This window comes from Aphis gossypii, chromosome X, assembly GCF_020184175.1.
Source record: "Aphis gossypii isolate Hap1 chromosome X, ASM2018417v2, whole genome shotgun sequence".
Lineage (NCBI taxonomy): Eukaryota > Metazoa > Arthropoda > Insecta > Hemiptera > Aphididae > Aphis > Aphis gossypii.
Genome location: NC_065533.1, coordinates 63,182,826 through 63,198,905, shown reverse-complemented (window position 1 = coordinate 63,198,905; position 16,080 = coordinate 63,182,826). Strand labels below are relative to the sequence as shown.

At 27.7% G+C, this 16,080-nt stretch overlaps 1 protein-coding gene across 5 annotated transcripts in view; it reads right to left on the bottom strand.

Moving 5' to 3' along the window:
* Positions 1-16,080, bottom strand: part of LOC114124749 (neural-cadherin) — a 137,655-nt gene that overhangs the window by 38,896 nt on the left and 82,679 nt on the right. For 4 of the 5 annotated variants that reach the window (XM_027988105.2, XM_027988103.2, XM_027988104.2 and 1 more), the window contains 9 exons: positions 14,152-14,343; positions 11,995-12,241; positions 11,669-11,885; positions 10,699-10,975; positions 8,383-8,554; positions 7,795-8,092; positions 5,471-5,596; positions 4,362-4,508; positions 4,078-4,269 (listed from right to left, as the gene is read on the bottom strand). In XM_027988105.2, coding sequence (XP_027843906.2) covers positions 4,078-4,269; positions 4,362-4,508; positions 5,471-5,596; positions 7,795-8,092; positions 8,383-8,554; positions 10,699-10,975; positions 11,669-11,885; positions 11,995-12,241; positions 14,152-14,343 — 1,868 coding nt within the window. Of the gene's footprint in view, positions 1-4,077; positions 4,270-4,361; positions 4,509-5,470; positions 5,597-7,794; positions 8,093-8,382; positions 8,555-10,698; positions 10,976-11,668; positions 11,886-11,994; positions 12,242-14,151; positions 14,344-16,080 lie in introns of those variants that run through there. The other variant, XM_027988108.2, reaches the window with a different exon arrangement.

The window sequence follows — 16,080 nt, the reverse complement described above, 5'->3', positions numbered from 1 at the left end:
GTGGTATATTATAAACATTAAATATATAATAGTATGCACCTACATGCTAGATTTAAATTTTTACATAATTTATCCTAGAAATCATAAAAAAAAAAAAATTATAATAATAATCAAAATCAATAAATTAAAACGGATTTTCAAAGCAATTAATAAAATAAATTGTTGATAATCTTATTTAATTATATTGTATACGAGTGATAGATAGGTACTCGTAAAATTTTGTATCTGAAAACATGCGTTTAAACATTTGACGTTGTTATATTATAACTATTATACCGCAGTCAATACATGCTGTAAACTCTATTAAATCAGACAAGCATTCAGACAAATAATACAACTCAAACAAAACAACTAAGTAATACCAATTTTCATTAGTTATATAGGTGCCTACTGAACTATTCCATTATCATTCACATATATGTTATAATACTGTTAAGGTAATACTTTGATCATTTCATTCAATTTGTCGTGGAATTATTTATACGAACGTCATTTTCACGTAGGTGTACAGGGAAAAAAAATAAGACATTTCCACAACCGAAATAATCTTTTAGAAGGAACGTCGATTTGTGTAAATAACAACGTACCAACGTCAGTATAGGTGCTGAAAACGACTTATTACTTTTTCTTCGCTAATGGTATGAGCGTAAAATTAATGTCTTATATTTCAAATGACAAATGACAAAATATTATACTCGCAGTAAAATGTCCAATTAATATAAATTCCCAAAACGCAAACCACCGTTTTCAGCAATTCTATATGGCCGACGACGACATGACGGTTAGTGAAGAAACACGATATATTATATTATAATTACAGGTATAAATTTCAAACGTTTTTTATGATCGAGCTTAAAATATTTCTATAATGGAATAGTTCTCTAAAAATTAAACCGGAAATGTTGTTAAAATTCAATTATTCCTGATACCGAACTCTTTTAGTATATAATTTAATATATTTATAATATATATCCGTAAATTACCACTTGCAGCTATAACGGAAATTGCTGATATCAGATTCGGTCAAAAAAAACCCTTTTTCATCGTCAAAAACTATAGCCATAAATGATCAAATATTCAGGTGAAATTGACACGATTTGTAAAGAGAAAAACTTATGATGGTTGCTCATTCCCGCCATTTTATCGAAAGACTTTTACCGTCTTTTTATATTTACTACACTTAATCTTAACGAAATCTAACACCAAAATTCAAAGAAAGTCTTGCAGCCTGCAGGTGGTATGTTATTTGTGGTCAGCTACGTTGTTGGTTGTAGCGTGTTTATGAGATCACATAGAATAAGCATTAAGCACTTATATTTAAGTCTTTATTAAACTTTTTTGACTCAGATCGGCTGTTACTAATATACTTTCAGGTCATACAATTTTAAAGCTAGGACCTTAGGATAGGTGTTCTTTTTGAGACATCATATCGTTTTTTATTAATTACATTAAACGCAATTTTTAGTAATACCTATATACCTAGTTTATATGATTCTACAAGTTTTTAATATTAACAAAAACTATTACGTATTTTTAACTATTATATGCATAATTAAAGCGACTACAATAGATATACTGACATAGTGTAGAGTATATAATAACTAATTTTTTAAACCTACCTTAATATTGTATGTCATGAACTCGTGAAGAATATAATATAATGTCGGACATATTTAATTGGGATGATTTTATTTAAGAATGATGTCATTTATGTAGTAGAATTTAGTACAGAAAAAATAAGAGGATTTTTTTTTTAATTTGAGTTTGTTGATAGATAGATCTGAAAAATCAATTAGGAAATGGCGTAAGTCACAAACCTCTCTGTTGCAGTTTGGAGAAGGTGCACAAAGAATTACCAAGATTCGTGTGAGCCATTCGTTGTAGTATTTAATTTTATAATTTCGCATTCGTTTTTTAACTATAGAAACTTCTTTTTAATATTATTTAAAAAACAAATATGATACTTCAAAATTTTGTTTTCTTTATTTTTATAAGATGTATTTTATCTTTATATAATTGTTTTAAAAGTTATATTATAATCGATCTTTGTCAAAATTGTTTACCTACCAAACATTTTCATTGAGACATCCTCAATGTAGTATGTGAAATGTTGTCAATTTTTATATTATTATAATGAAATATTTCAAGTATTTTTGATTTTTTTCAGTTTTATTTTTTCTTTCTGTACAACATTTTATATCAACATTTCCGGCTGAATAATTGGTAATAAAGAGTTTTTGATACTAATTCTACTTAATAATCATATACTTAGCATTTATCGCGAATATCTACATACTAAACTACATGGAGGAAAATTATAAAATTCACTATATTTCTCCTGACCATTACAGGACAGGTTTTAATAAAAAAAAAAAAAATGATTAAAAAATTAAAAAATCAAATGAAAAAAGAGGGATTGTTAAAAATGAAAAAGCGTAATAACAAAACGATAGTAAAAATATTGTTTGTTGCCTATTATATCACACAGACCATGTACGGTGGCCCCAACACAGTTTTATAAAAAAAATGTCACAATTTTAAAAATGTGTTTGCGTTCAGAGGAAAGTCTCAAAAATATTATATCGACTTTTAAAAATCACCTCTGGAGCATTCCTGAAAAATTCTCCAATAAAAACGTTCACAATAATAATGATACATTATTATTACAAACAAAAAATTCCAAAAGTATTATTTTTTTTCTGTTCGCTTATCTTTAAAGAAAACAAAAATTAAAAATCAAAATACTGGTACATATACAAATGTACCTATATGCTTATACATAATATATATATTATGTATAAAAATAAATATTGGATTCATTAGAGTTTAAAGAAAAATAAATAATTAGATAATGCAATATTATGCAAATAAATAAAAATAAAATAAAAATAATGGTGTGCTTATAAATTCAAATACCGTGGTGGCCTATTATATTAAATAAGGATTGTGCGATTAATATTAGAAAATAATAAATCAGATTTGTGCGATTTCAAATTATCAAAGAACACAAAAGAAAAGTGATGTATAGTAAAACAAATAAGCTTGAATTATATTTACACATTAAACCTAATATTCAACTGCACATATTTAGCAATATTATTTGATGAAATTAATAACTATAATCATTGAAAATGTCAAATTTATTAATTTGTTTGCAGAAGTTTACCTTTACCAACTCGCATGTATAATGTTAAATATTAATGTATTGAAAAAAAAATTAATAATAAGCAATTCGTTTATTTTTAGTTTATAACAAATAAAAGTATTGACTTTATAGTGAATTTACATCAATAAATATGATCTTTTTTAATCTCATTATTAATATATACCAATTTGATTTAAATAGTTTCGTTTAATACAAATCTTTAAACAAGTATGGGTATTATTTATAACCTTATCGAATAATGAAAAATTGTTAAAAACAAATTACAGTATAAAATATGTCTGAAAAACAATTAAATATATTTATATTTTATTAATTAATTAATTAATTTATAATTTTATATTTAATTAAAAATAATAAGACACCTAAGGGCTTAAAATTTCTCATAATACGTGAACAAGTTATTTGTAGTTTTTAAATTAATTGTACAAATAATTATAAATTGCTATTTATCATTTTTTGATTGCAGTTGAATATTGTGTCGACATCTATCGAGTTGTTTTTTTAAATTTTGCGAATAAATATTATTCAAGATTTGATAAGTATCTAATGTTAGAATTTAGTACGGGGTAGTCGCGAAAGTTTGATTCTTAGATTTAAAATTGACTAACTTAAGCGACATACCCTAGCAGAGCTTTTAATTCAGCTGACTACGATACCACCAAACCACTATGAAATTATAATTTATAGGTAATATTTAATTTGTAATCTGTTTGAATAAGACGAAAACTAATTACACAAAACGACGATCGTAATTAAAATACATATTATAAGTAAATTCAGTGGTAATGAAAGTTACAAATAATAGTTACGGTGGTTTCGATTTCAGCTATTATTTTTTAAAACTAAATTATTTCAACTGTCAATATTAGTAGTTAAATATAAACGTGTTGACGAGAATATTGAAAACTTACGTCGAGTGGTTTCTTTAAAACGATCCACCCAGATTCGGGTTGAATCTCAAAGTAGTCCAAATCATCGCCCGGGTACGGGGCAGTAAGTGAATAAACGATCGCACCGTTATTGTCGGCGTCCTCATCCGAAGCAGATACTCTTAGGATGTTTGTACCGATGCTGGCATCTTGTTTTACGTTCTCCACGTATTTCTAAGCAATGTGTCAAACAATTGGAACGTATTTTAATGAATTTAAAATGTGACGACAATATATTATCACTTATAATATTATAATTATATTACTTGACGGTCAAACAGTGGTGGATTGTCGTTAACGTCGGTGATCTCGACTGTGAAAGAGCAAACGCCTTCCAGCGACGGATCTCCCTGGTCGGTAGCTTTAATTGTAACGGATACGAATTTGCCATCGTCGCCTTCTCGATCAAATACCTATAATTGATTTTGCAAATAATCAGTCGATTATGTTTAAATTTAAAACATTGAAACTTATTAAGTTATAAAAGACAATAGTAAATTAATTAATAGTTAATAAAATTTCACATCAGGTAGGTAGGTATTCGCATGCGGCATACATAACGTCTTAAATATAATAAGTTCTGTAGGTACCTACATTATAGTGTGGAGAACAAATTTTTAAAGCTCACCTATATAATACATAGTATTAAATAAATAATTCTATATGTACATTTTGTAGGTACATTAATTGATTTTCTAAATTATTATTATTTAATGTTATACCAAACAATATCATAGTCACTAATGATCCAATAGTGTTTCTGTGATCAGAAGTAAACTGATATCTTTATTTACTATTCATAAAAAAAAATATTTCATATCAAAATCATATTCCAGGAAAATTTAAATAAAGTTTTCATTAATATTAATTTTGTCTTTTGATTTTAGCTTCATTTATTTGGATAAATATGTTCGTTAAATGTTAATACTATCGAAAACTTCTCGAATTCTAGAAATGGTTCTCTAAAAATTAATAATTGATAATACCCTTTATAACATACATATTAAATCGTTTTTAGTTATAGTCATTTGGTCATGCCATTTCATCAGTTCTGATGTTTCCCATAGACTCACCCAAACAAATAAAATAGCATCATACAATACATAATATAATATATATTATCTATCATTTAACAATCGATAATGGGTCGAATGTAATAAATTTACTTTTACTTTTTACAATGATAAATTTTAATCATATTGAAAACGGTGTCCATGTCGAAATATTTTTTCACGAAACAAAATCGAAAGGAAAAAAAATTTAACGGTTAAAATTGTAACACTATAGGTACAATAGTAGTATTTATGTATTGTATTTTTACAATAGAAAAGTTTAGAAAAATGTAGCAAGATAGCTATAAATATTATAGTCATACCTTATTGGTAGAAACTTCTCCTGTTTCTTCATCGACGGTGAACTTTGTGCCTTTTTGATTCGGTTGTTGGACAATTGAGTATTTGACTTGTCCGTTGACGCCTTTGTCTTCGTCAGTCGCGTGCACCTGTGTGTTATTATAACACATAATTTTATTATATTATGTACATAATATCTTATGAAACAGTGACCAAAAACTTAAGCAATCATATAATAGTATCCATAGGCCTATAAACTAATGCATAGCGATTAATTCGCCCAAACCTCAAGGATTGATGACCAAGTATAAACGAGAAAAATAATATAAAGTACCTACCTAGTAAATCATGGACTAATAATTCAACTACACATTTTTTTCTCTTCATTTCCTTTATCAGTCATAGTCTATAGATTTATGTTATCAACATTTCATTAATCAATAATGAATATTAATTTTATTTTAACACGTTTATAATATTTTATTTGGCCTCAGACTCTTTGTATTTTAGTATTTTAGTATTTCGTCAATTTTTTCTTTAATTATCCATCTCATCTCCTGACTTTTTCTTTTTATTATTGCTATCTCTTAGTAATTAATTTATTATTATAGGTCTATGATAATTTCATAATAATAATATAATATTCCATTGATTAAGTTTTATTTTACATTCAGATCATACAGATCGTTAAGCATTATTATTATACATAATATGTAGATTGTAGACAGATAATTATTTGAATACAATATACAACACAATATTGATTATTTATCATCGAAATTTACTTTTTATTAGTAATTAAATTTTATTCTATGGAAATCATAACAAAAATAAATAATTATCGAATAAAAAAAAACAAGAATGACATAATTCAAAAAACATAGTTTTAAGAAAATTCAATTTAAAATGTTATTTACTTCCAAATCATACTTTTAGCGCCTTGTTTTATTATTTTACAATAAGTTATTATTCATATTACCTGGATCTTTTATATTTATCTAATTCTTAGTTAAAGCTCAACCTGAAATAGTAAAATGAGGTTGTGGCAGTTTTGCAATAAGAATAGGAATAACAAATTTGATACATTTATTTTATTAATGTTTTATTATCAATTAATCGTAATATGACTAGAACCAATACCATTGTTATTAAGATTGTGGCTAATAAAACTAAAATTGATAATATCTATTATTGTTACAAGCCGAAATATGGCAAATAGTTGTTTTAGTGTGGAAATCGATAATTTATTTTAGTATCGTGCTGAATAGAATACTTATTTATTAGTATTTGGCATTTATAAATATAAATTACAAATAATTTATCATAGATTTACTTTAAATTATATAAATATATTAATGATATAACTTATAAGGAATTTATTTATACTTAACTACAAAAAAAAAATGCTTTCGAGGAGGGGGGGGGCATGTCATCAGTGACCGCCTGAGCTCTAGCTATAATATGCCTTATATACAAAACATACAATTACCACTAATTCGGTTTTATAACTATTTTTAATTTTATTGTGTTAATTGTAACTTGATTATATTTTGTATACTATAATAATATACTTTTATATAATATGTTTGTGCATTTTTGTTATGTAAATTGTGTCCTGAATATTTTCAATTCATACATAAATATTTTAAAAACTTTAATAAGTAACTGGTTAAAATGCGTATGATGATTCTTGCACAAAGTTCAAAACGACAATTTTTTTTTATCGTAATTCTCTTGATTTTTTTTCTTATACAATCATTCTTTTTTATATTCCTTGAATTTTCAAACTAATGTAATATGCTTTAATGCATGTTTTTTTTTAAATTTACGCAGGTCGCAATTCAAGTAGTACATAACTGTAATCTATATATTTTGGAAGATGAAATTTACCTACTCATATCGGCAGTCGATAGAAATAATTATTACTTGTATCATTATTGTCCATTAAAAGCTATGTGAACAACGACTTACTCATATAAATCTAAAAATAATTTTCAATGAAAAAATCGATCGACAGTTGTCACCAACCTTATTATTTAAAACTATTATATAGTATGTACCTATCTAACATAATAATCAAATTCAAAAAGAAAAAACATCATAATTTTAATATATTTATAAATAAGTAGGTATTAATGGTGAGTAATATAGTATTGAAAAATGTTTTTTCTAGAGGAGAGAGCTTCAAAAGTGAAGATCCGCGGATTGCATCAATGCTTAAAATTTAAAGGTAGAACACTGCCGCTAAACTTGTAATTATTACAGGGTAGATCACCTACTACAAGAATGTTGTACATTATTTTGTCTATTTTAAATAATATAACAAGACTTGTTGCAGTCTCCGTACCTTGAGCACCGGACTGCCATTCGGCGCTCCCTCTTCGACTTTGGGGTTGTACTTGGCGCATTCCCTGAACACTGGCTTATTGTCATTAACGTCGGTGATGAAAACAACAACGACCGCAGTGCTGGTGTGTATGGTCGCTGCGCCGTTCACGCAACATGCTCCGTCGTCAACGGCAGTCACGTTAAGCTCATATTTGTCCCTCTCGAGCGATATTGATTTCGAGTGTAGCCGAATAACGCCGGTAATTTCTTCGATGACAAACTGACCGGACGATGTGCCGCTACCTACGAATCCAAATCTGAAAGTACATCAAATACAACGTATTATACTTGCTATTATACCTACGAGACAAAATGCATTGTGCGTAAAAAATATGATATAATTAATTTATAAAGTAAAAAAGAAAAATTGAAAGTATCTGCAATCGTACTTAAATGCATATTTTAAATACTTTTTTTACTTAAATACTTTTAAAAATTATATTCTACCTACAATACTTTGCGTACTTCACAATTATTATTTAACTACAAGTGTAATAATAATTGCATATTATGTTTAGTGTAATTCGTGTCGAATTAGTATGTTTACCTAACATTGTCACCGTCCTTGTCGGAAGCTACCACCGTGGTAACAAGTGTATTGGGACCGGCATTTTCGTCAACGTTCGGCGTATACACCTGCTGCGAAAACTTTGGTTCTTCGTCGTTTTTGTTTTTCGTGTAAATCCGTATGGTGGCTGTTCCTGTCTTTGGAGGTTCCCCTGTAATATGCACAAAATGCACAGTCGTACAGTTCGTTGTTGCCACATTCGTCATTGTTATTTATTTTATATTATTAAAATAATAACCATTATTATCACAACAATTTAATGCGGGCAACAATCATCCATCGCTGTCTCTTACATAAATGTAGTGTCGTTTATTAATAAAATTATGCCTGCTCCGGGCACAAATTTATATTATATCGAAATGGAATATAAAGGGGGTTAATAACTCACTCCTGTAGGCTCAACTAGGACCACATTTTTGCGAAAGCTATAACACTCGCCCATTATAATTTTTCCTCATTAATCTGTGCGGATATTTCCTTTACATCCTTTTATTAAGCTGGTATATAATGCAAATAGCTGATAATAAATATACGTTTAAAACAATATATAGAATATAATGGTGTAGACAAGAATTTTCATTGGGGCCGGGGATAAGTATACCTCAAAAAATTGGCTAATTTTTATAAGAAAATATTATTTTATTTTTTCTTATATCGGTATAATATATAAAGTATACATAAAAAAAAGGTCATGTGATCCCCTATATCCCCCCCTCGTCTCTATGCCCATAATAGAATATTTACCCAAAATAATCCACCAAAAAAAGTTGTAAGTCAGTACAAACCTAACCTATTCAGCTGAACTAACATTTTTTACAAACTTCTACCCATAAACATGTTTTATTTTTCTCGTCACATTTGTACATTATTGTTTGTACTTAATAAGTTTAACTCAGTTTGTACGATATAAATTTAATTTAATTTATTTTTATCATTGTATACGATTTTAATACTATCAATCGCTCATAGATTTAGGTAGTATTTCGAAATATAGTAGGTATATATATATATTATATAAGTAAAAAATATCTATCAAAAGTAAATGAACATAATATTAATGATTTCATTACCATTTGAAATTTAAATATTATTATAACGAAAATGACAAAAAACAAAATTAAAAAGAAATTTACTCAATCTTTTATAATTTAAAATATAATAAACGAAGAACCATTATACGATCGCTTAAATTATAATTTTCTCCACACGACGAAATTTTCAAAATATTCAGATTAATTGTTAGGTTATAAACTATAAATATGTTATTGTACACATTAATAATTAATTTTAGGTATTCAAAGAATTCTACGGTACGTCGTCCGTAGAATAAAGTTATTCAATATGCGATTTGATATTTTAGCAAAAATTAGTTCAACCAATTTTATTAGGGAAAATATGCTTGTTATGATCAGTATTAACTATCTTCAGAATAGATTATGTCATTTTACCAGTCTCGTTCTCAGAGAATCGTACTTCACATACAATTATTTTTCATTGAATGCAAATTCAATACGCACAGTGACCTACTCAACGACCAAGTACATTTTAAACGTATACACTATTATTTACAATCAAGCAAGTTATTGTTGTTATTGTTGTTCGATATTATAATTTGTTTTCTTGGTTGAGACTACATATTTTTATATTCTTGAATCTACTGAACTGTAGTGATTGGTATATTATACGTCAATTTTATTGATAGGTGGGATGATAACGATATATTGTATGCCGGATGTAATAGTAATCATAGTGATGGATGTCACACACGTGGAAGATAAAATATAATTGTTTCAATAAAGTATGAGGGTCGTTAACGGGTAGTGGTAGACGTGTACGTATTTCTAACTATAACAACAATAAGTCTTGTCAAAGATACCATTGTATATAAAGATAAGATTTTGATACTTAATCTAAATTACAACAGTTCCCATTCAGCATTAAGCCTGCTCGGACCCCTAGTTTAGACTTAAATTAAATCGGGAAAATTTCTTGTTTCGTATAATATATAGATACGAGTGTGAGTTTTCTGTTTTCTGCTCATGTATAGTTTTAATTTTTTTTGAACATAAAAATGAAAAAAAGATTCTTTACCATCAGTGTCTTTATGCCAAACACAACCATGAACCCCCTCAAAGAAAAAAAAATATATATATATAAATCGTAACTAGCAGACAGTGACTATTGGAGTTATACCTGTTGGAAACTACTAGACTTCAGAGAAAAAAAACATTGAATTGTTTTTGAACTAGAAAAATTATTTTTTCATGAACAGTAATTTTGAAAAAATGACCTTACCTTTGTCTTTTGCGGTTAAGACAAATTCGTAATACGCGTTATTGTTGTCTGCGTCCAGTTGCTTATTGTTGTTGACGATTCCTGAAGCATCGACTGCAAAATGATCGTCACTCACGTGATATTCGATTTCTGCGTTTTCGCCGGAGTCTGCGTCCATCGCTTTCACTTTTAGTATGGAAGTACCGAGCGGGATATCTTCGTCCACGTTGTGTGCCTGGTAATCGGGCAGCTCAAACTTGGGTGCGTTATCGTTGACGTCCGTCACGCGAATGGTGAGCTAATAAAGTATGCGAATAATACATATGTCATATTAATATTGGTAAAATAACGTATTATATTTATTTCGGGTCAGTCAGATTGGATATTTAAACGCTCGTTGGCACTTGTGAATTGAGCAGTTGAACAAATAATACAATATTTGTTTGATGTCATCTATGATAACTACTAAACGAATCATACCTTCCCATCTGAGTATTGACCAGTTGGCCTCAACGGCTGTTTTCAGCATTAAAAACAATATAAGACATTTTTTTTTCGACTTAATAAAATTTAAGCTGCTTAAAATTATTATTAAAATCATTGTATTTATTCTTTTATTTTCATTATTAAATACTATAATGATATAACTATGTCTACACGATGTGCTTCATTTATTTACCTTTTCTACTTTACGCCAGATGTTTTACTTAGATTGTATATATAATATGCTGAAGGCATCTGGTACATTAAGATTAAGTTGAGGGTAATTGGTGCATTTTACTCTAGATAGTATGGTGGAATATTTATGTTTTGATGGACATTTAGTATATTATACCCTCCTCTTACCATTAATGTTAAAAAGTGTAAAAGTTATTTTAAATTATTGTACCTACTTAGTACTTATAAACTATAATTGCTTTTGATTAAAGCTTTAATAATGATGTTTAAAGGTTAATATATAATATTATAAATTTGAGTGCATAAAACGTACCTCAACGGAAGTTGAAAATCCACCGGAATCTTCGGTTGCAGTGACGATCAATGAGTACACATGCGGTTGTCTCAAATCTTCGAAATCCAATTCTTTAGCCAGTTTTACGATACCAGATGTTGGTCCAATATTAAACGTCCCGGCACCTTGGCCTTGGGCTTTGAGCGTGTAACGTATCTCTCGATCAGCGAACGATTTAGCTTTTACTGATATGATGCTACAGAAAATAAGAATAATATTTTAAAAACAGATTATTTTGCGTTCCTGATTTATTTTTACTCCCCGTCAACCACAACTAATATGTAAGCTACTGCAGGTATACATACTCGGAGTCTTTTCGTTGGTTTTCCGGTATTTCTGCTTCGTATGACTGCATGTAAAACTGCGGAGCCCTCTTGCCCCCAACGATCGATAAACGTTCTTCGGGTGTCGACTGAAAACGTCGTTCGTCCATCCTACCGTTCTGATCTTCAGCCTTCACGTATAAAACGTATTCCATGTCTAATTGAAACGGGTCGGTTCCTCGGGTTCGGACGACACCTGAACGCTCGTCCACCTCGAACCTGCCACCGGCTGTTGACGAAAGAATTCTATTATTTGATATTTACACCACATAAGCCATAGAACATACAAATAATATAATATAAAAACTTAATCTTAAAAGTTTGATAATCTAAACGGGGTTCGTATAGCACTGATACATTCTCTCAATATTTATTTTCACTCGTTTTTTTTCGAGCTTCATTTATCATAATATCTAGATTACACAGAGTGATTATTTTATCAAACTAATTATTTCAAAAAGTATTGACTTTTTTCAATTTTTTTTTTTCAAAATTTAAGATCCATACTGTTTTAGAATTGTAAAACTATTCCATATTTTCACTAATATTTATTAGGTAAACCACTATAAACTTTTGATTTTCAAATGACAACCTATACTTAACATTTCATAAATTAGTATGGTTATTATTTTTTTTTTATAAACTATCACATTCAAATTTTCATTTTTTATTTTTCATTAATTCGTTGAATAGCTTCTCAAAGTTGGGTAGTTTTGGGAAGTGTTTATTGAGTGTAATCGTGTTATAACTATATAACTTATCAGTAGATATAAATAGTAATATTAGTTCAATTAATTAAAATTATATGACAATTGATAATAAGTTATGGCACTGCAATAATGGCAGGTAGTTACAGGTACAAATATTATCACCACTCTCCGCTACACCATGAGGTTGACGATATCGAATTCATTACTATTATAGCTATCGTACTTTATAAATAAAAGTCCCAGTCCTGACAGTTCTAATTAATCATCATTACTGATGTATAACAACCTAAAAACCTTCTAGAACCAACCAACTTTGAGCAGCTATACCTCGCCGTCAGATCAAAAAAAGTTAAAAATTTTAATGTGAAAATTCATGAAAAAAATGGCTTTATTAATTTATGCGATGATTAATATACGTAGATTGCCATTCGAAATCGAAAATCAAAAGTTGAAAGTTTTTTTTTATTATTAAATATAAAAGTGAAAAAATTAAAATTTTATGCAATTGTAGAAAAACATTTATCTAAAAATTTGAAAAAAAAAAAAAATTAGAAAAAAATCTTTTTAAAATAATGAGTGTTGTTTGATAAAATAGTCACCCTGAAGACATTAAAATTATAAACTTTTATATCTTTAAATTGAATTTGCTCAATAACTAGGTATAATGAGTAACAAATGTATACTACGACTAATTTTCTTCGAAATATAGCTTTTATTTTATCATTTAAAAGTTTTTGTCTATGTTAAGATATTATGCACAATTCGTTAGTATTTGTAAGCACAAATTCAAATTGTATATTATGTTACTTCTCTCTTGATAACTCCTATTTTATTTATTTATTTAAACACCTGTGTATGCTCTAATACAATATAAGAAATATAAGAAAAATAATACTGTGTGTATTTTAATAAAAGCTATTTGTATTTAAATAAGTTAACTATGTGTATAATTTGTAAATATTCTTAAACGCAAATTCAATTTTTTTTCGTTTTCCTTGTTCATCCATTGTTTTTCCCTCTTTTAATAAACTTTATGTGTTTGTTCTTATAAAGTCTTTACCAATATTACTTCTTTAATTAAATTTTCTGATTTCTTTTAACAACGTTTTTTTAAAATTGTTTTATTATAATCATTAAATTGTTGTTAATTGATATTCCTTAGTGGAAAAGCTTTTATAAATAAAGAAAAAAAGGATACATAAGAAAAAAAAATTGTCACTGCCAGATGTACATTTATTTCAGTAAATTTATGTATATTTTGTTCATTGTGTTCAATGCGTATTTTAATATAGTACCTAAGCACTAAAAAAAGAGCCAGTGCACACAATAATTGGTAATTATAAAATAATAAAAAAAATATGTTTGATTAATGAACGTGTTTTTTTAATATTCACTAATATTTTAATTGAGATCACCGCCGTATACTTACTTCTGTCTCTGACAATGAAGTAATGTATACTGTGATCAGTGTCTGGATCGCGTGCCTGAAGAGTGAATATTGGAGTATTTGGTGGCGCGTTTAACTGCACCACGGCTTGCATCGGCAGCGGCCGGTTGATGAAGTACGGAGGCTCGTCATTGACATCTTTTACATGTATTATAACTCTTTGATTGTCCGTATCTAAAAGCATAAAATACAATATATTATACATCCGATCCATATTATTTGCCCAATGGACGTTTGTAAACCCAAAACCAGAACACAATTGAAACTAAATAACTCTTAAAAGTAGCGGCAAGTAGAATAATGAGAAAAATAACGTAACATCATGCAAGGTATAATATTATGCATTTATATAATATAGAATAAGTATATACAACACCGAGGAGACAAGCATAAAGCTACTTCCTTTTTTTCGACATACAATTATTCACGAATAATTCTCGACAATAATTGACACTATAATAAATACCTATATATCTAGTATGTTTATGGTATAAAAACTTGATAATAAGTATAACCCACCATTTAAGGCAAATATAATGGACATAACTAGACATTTCGAAGGATATTTTATTGAGTCTATTTGAATATAAGTCAAATCTTTGTGATGCACCCTTAATATATATAATATTATCCAATTTTGATTCATAAAAAACAATATATTTTTATACTACCTATTTATAATACTTACGTATTCATGTTAGCATTTGTGTATGGAATATCTATAGGCATACTTTAAAAACTAACCAAATCAGGGAATAAATAATCTAATAAATAATTTTACTAAATATTTTAGAAGTTCTCAGTGATTCGTTAGTTATATTATGTACTGTACATAATATTATATTTTATTACAAATCCACATATTTTATGAGTGTCAATTAAATTTTTAAATTGTCTTGTAATAAAAAGATGTTCCATGTTTCGAATATAGGCAGTAGGTAAATTAATAATTAAACTTAATTTTTAAAATATTGTTAACAAGCTATAAAGAAATTATTGTAGATATTTTTGCATTTTTCTTATTTTTATTTAAGTATTTATATTTTATATTGAACTAGTCAATTTATTTTATTTATTAATCATTGTCCAGATTTTCATTTTATTCTGAATGCTGGGAAAATTTTTAAATCAAATGAAAAAAGCAATAGTTTTTCAACAGCCAATTAAAATAAGCTAAACAAAATTAAGATTTTATCTTGATTTAAACTTTTAAGTTTTTAATTTTAGTTTATGCTTATTTTTGATGGGGGCATCTTTGTGATGAGCAAGAGTCTGAATTAATAAATTTTAAATTTACATCATTATTCCAAAAAAATAAATAAATAAATAAATAAGAAACGTCCATTAGATAATAACGCGATGCGCAATAATTAGATTGTCAATTAATTATATTTTTTAAAGTTATATACCGTTAATATGGCGGAAGCTGGAAAAGGGACCATATTACATTATAGCACAATTACAGTAGGCTGTAGGTTAGATTTCACTTGAAAAATTAAGTTTGTGTCACTACATAACAATATAAATGTTAAAATAAATATAAATTATTAAAACTATGATCCTTGAGTACGTGTAAAAACAAATTCAAAAATCAGAATTTGAATAAACTCATATTAAAATAAAAATGTGGGTGAACATTCTTGGTGAATCATACTGTTGATCTAGGTGTTATAGGTATTTTGTAGTTTGCTGCGGATTATTTCAATTACATACTGATCGTTTGGTTTGTGAAATTTCAGAAATCATTGTTTATCTCGTACATACAAACATCTTAAATTATTCGGCATTTCTACGAAATTTTCGCCAGCCAATCCGTTTCCGTTACATTCGATCCACATACGTTTAATATGTTGTAATATGACGTCTAGTCGTATTTCAAAGGAATCACGGGCCACATATAATATTATCGTC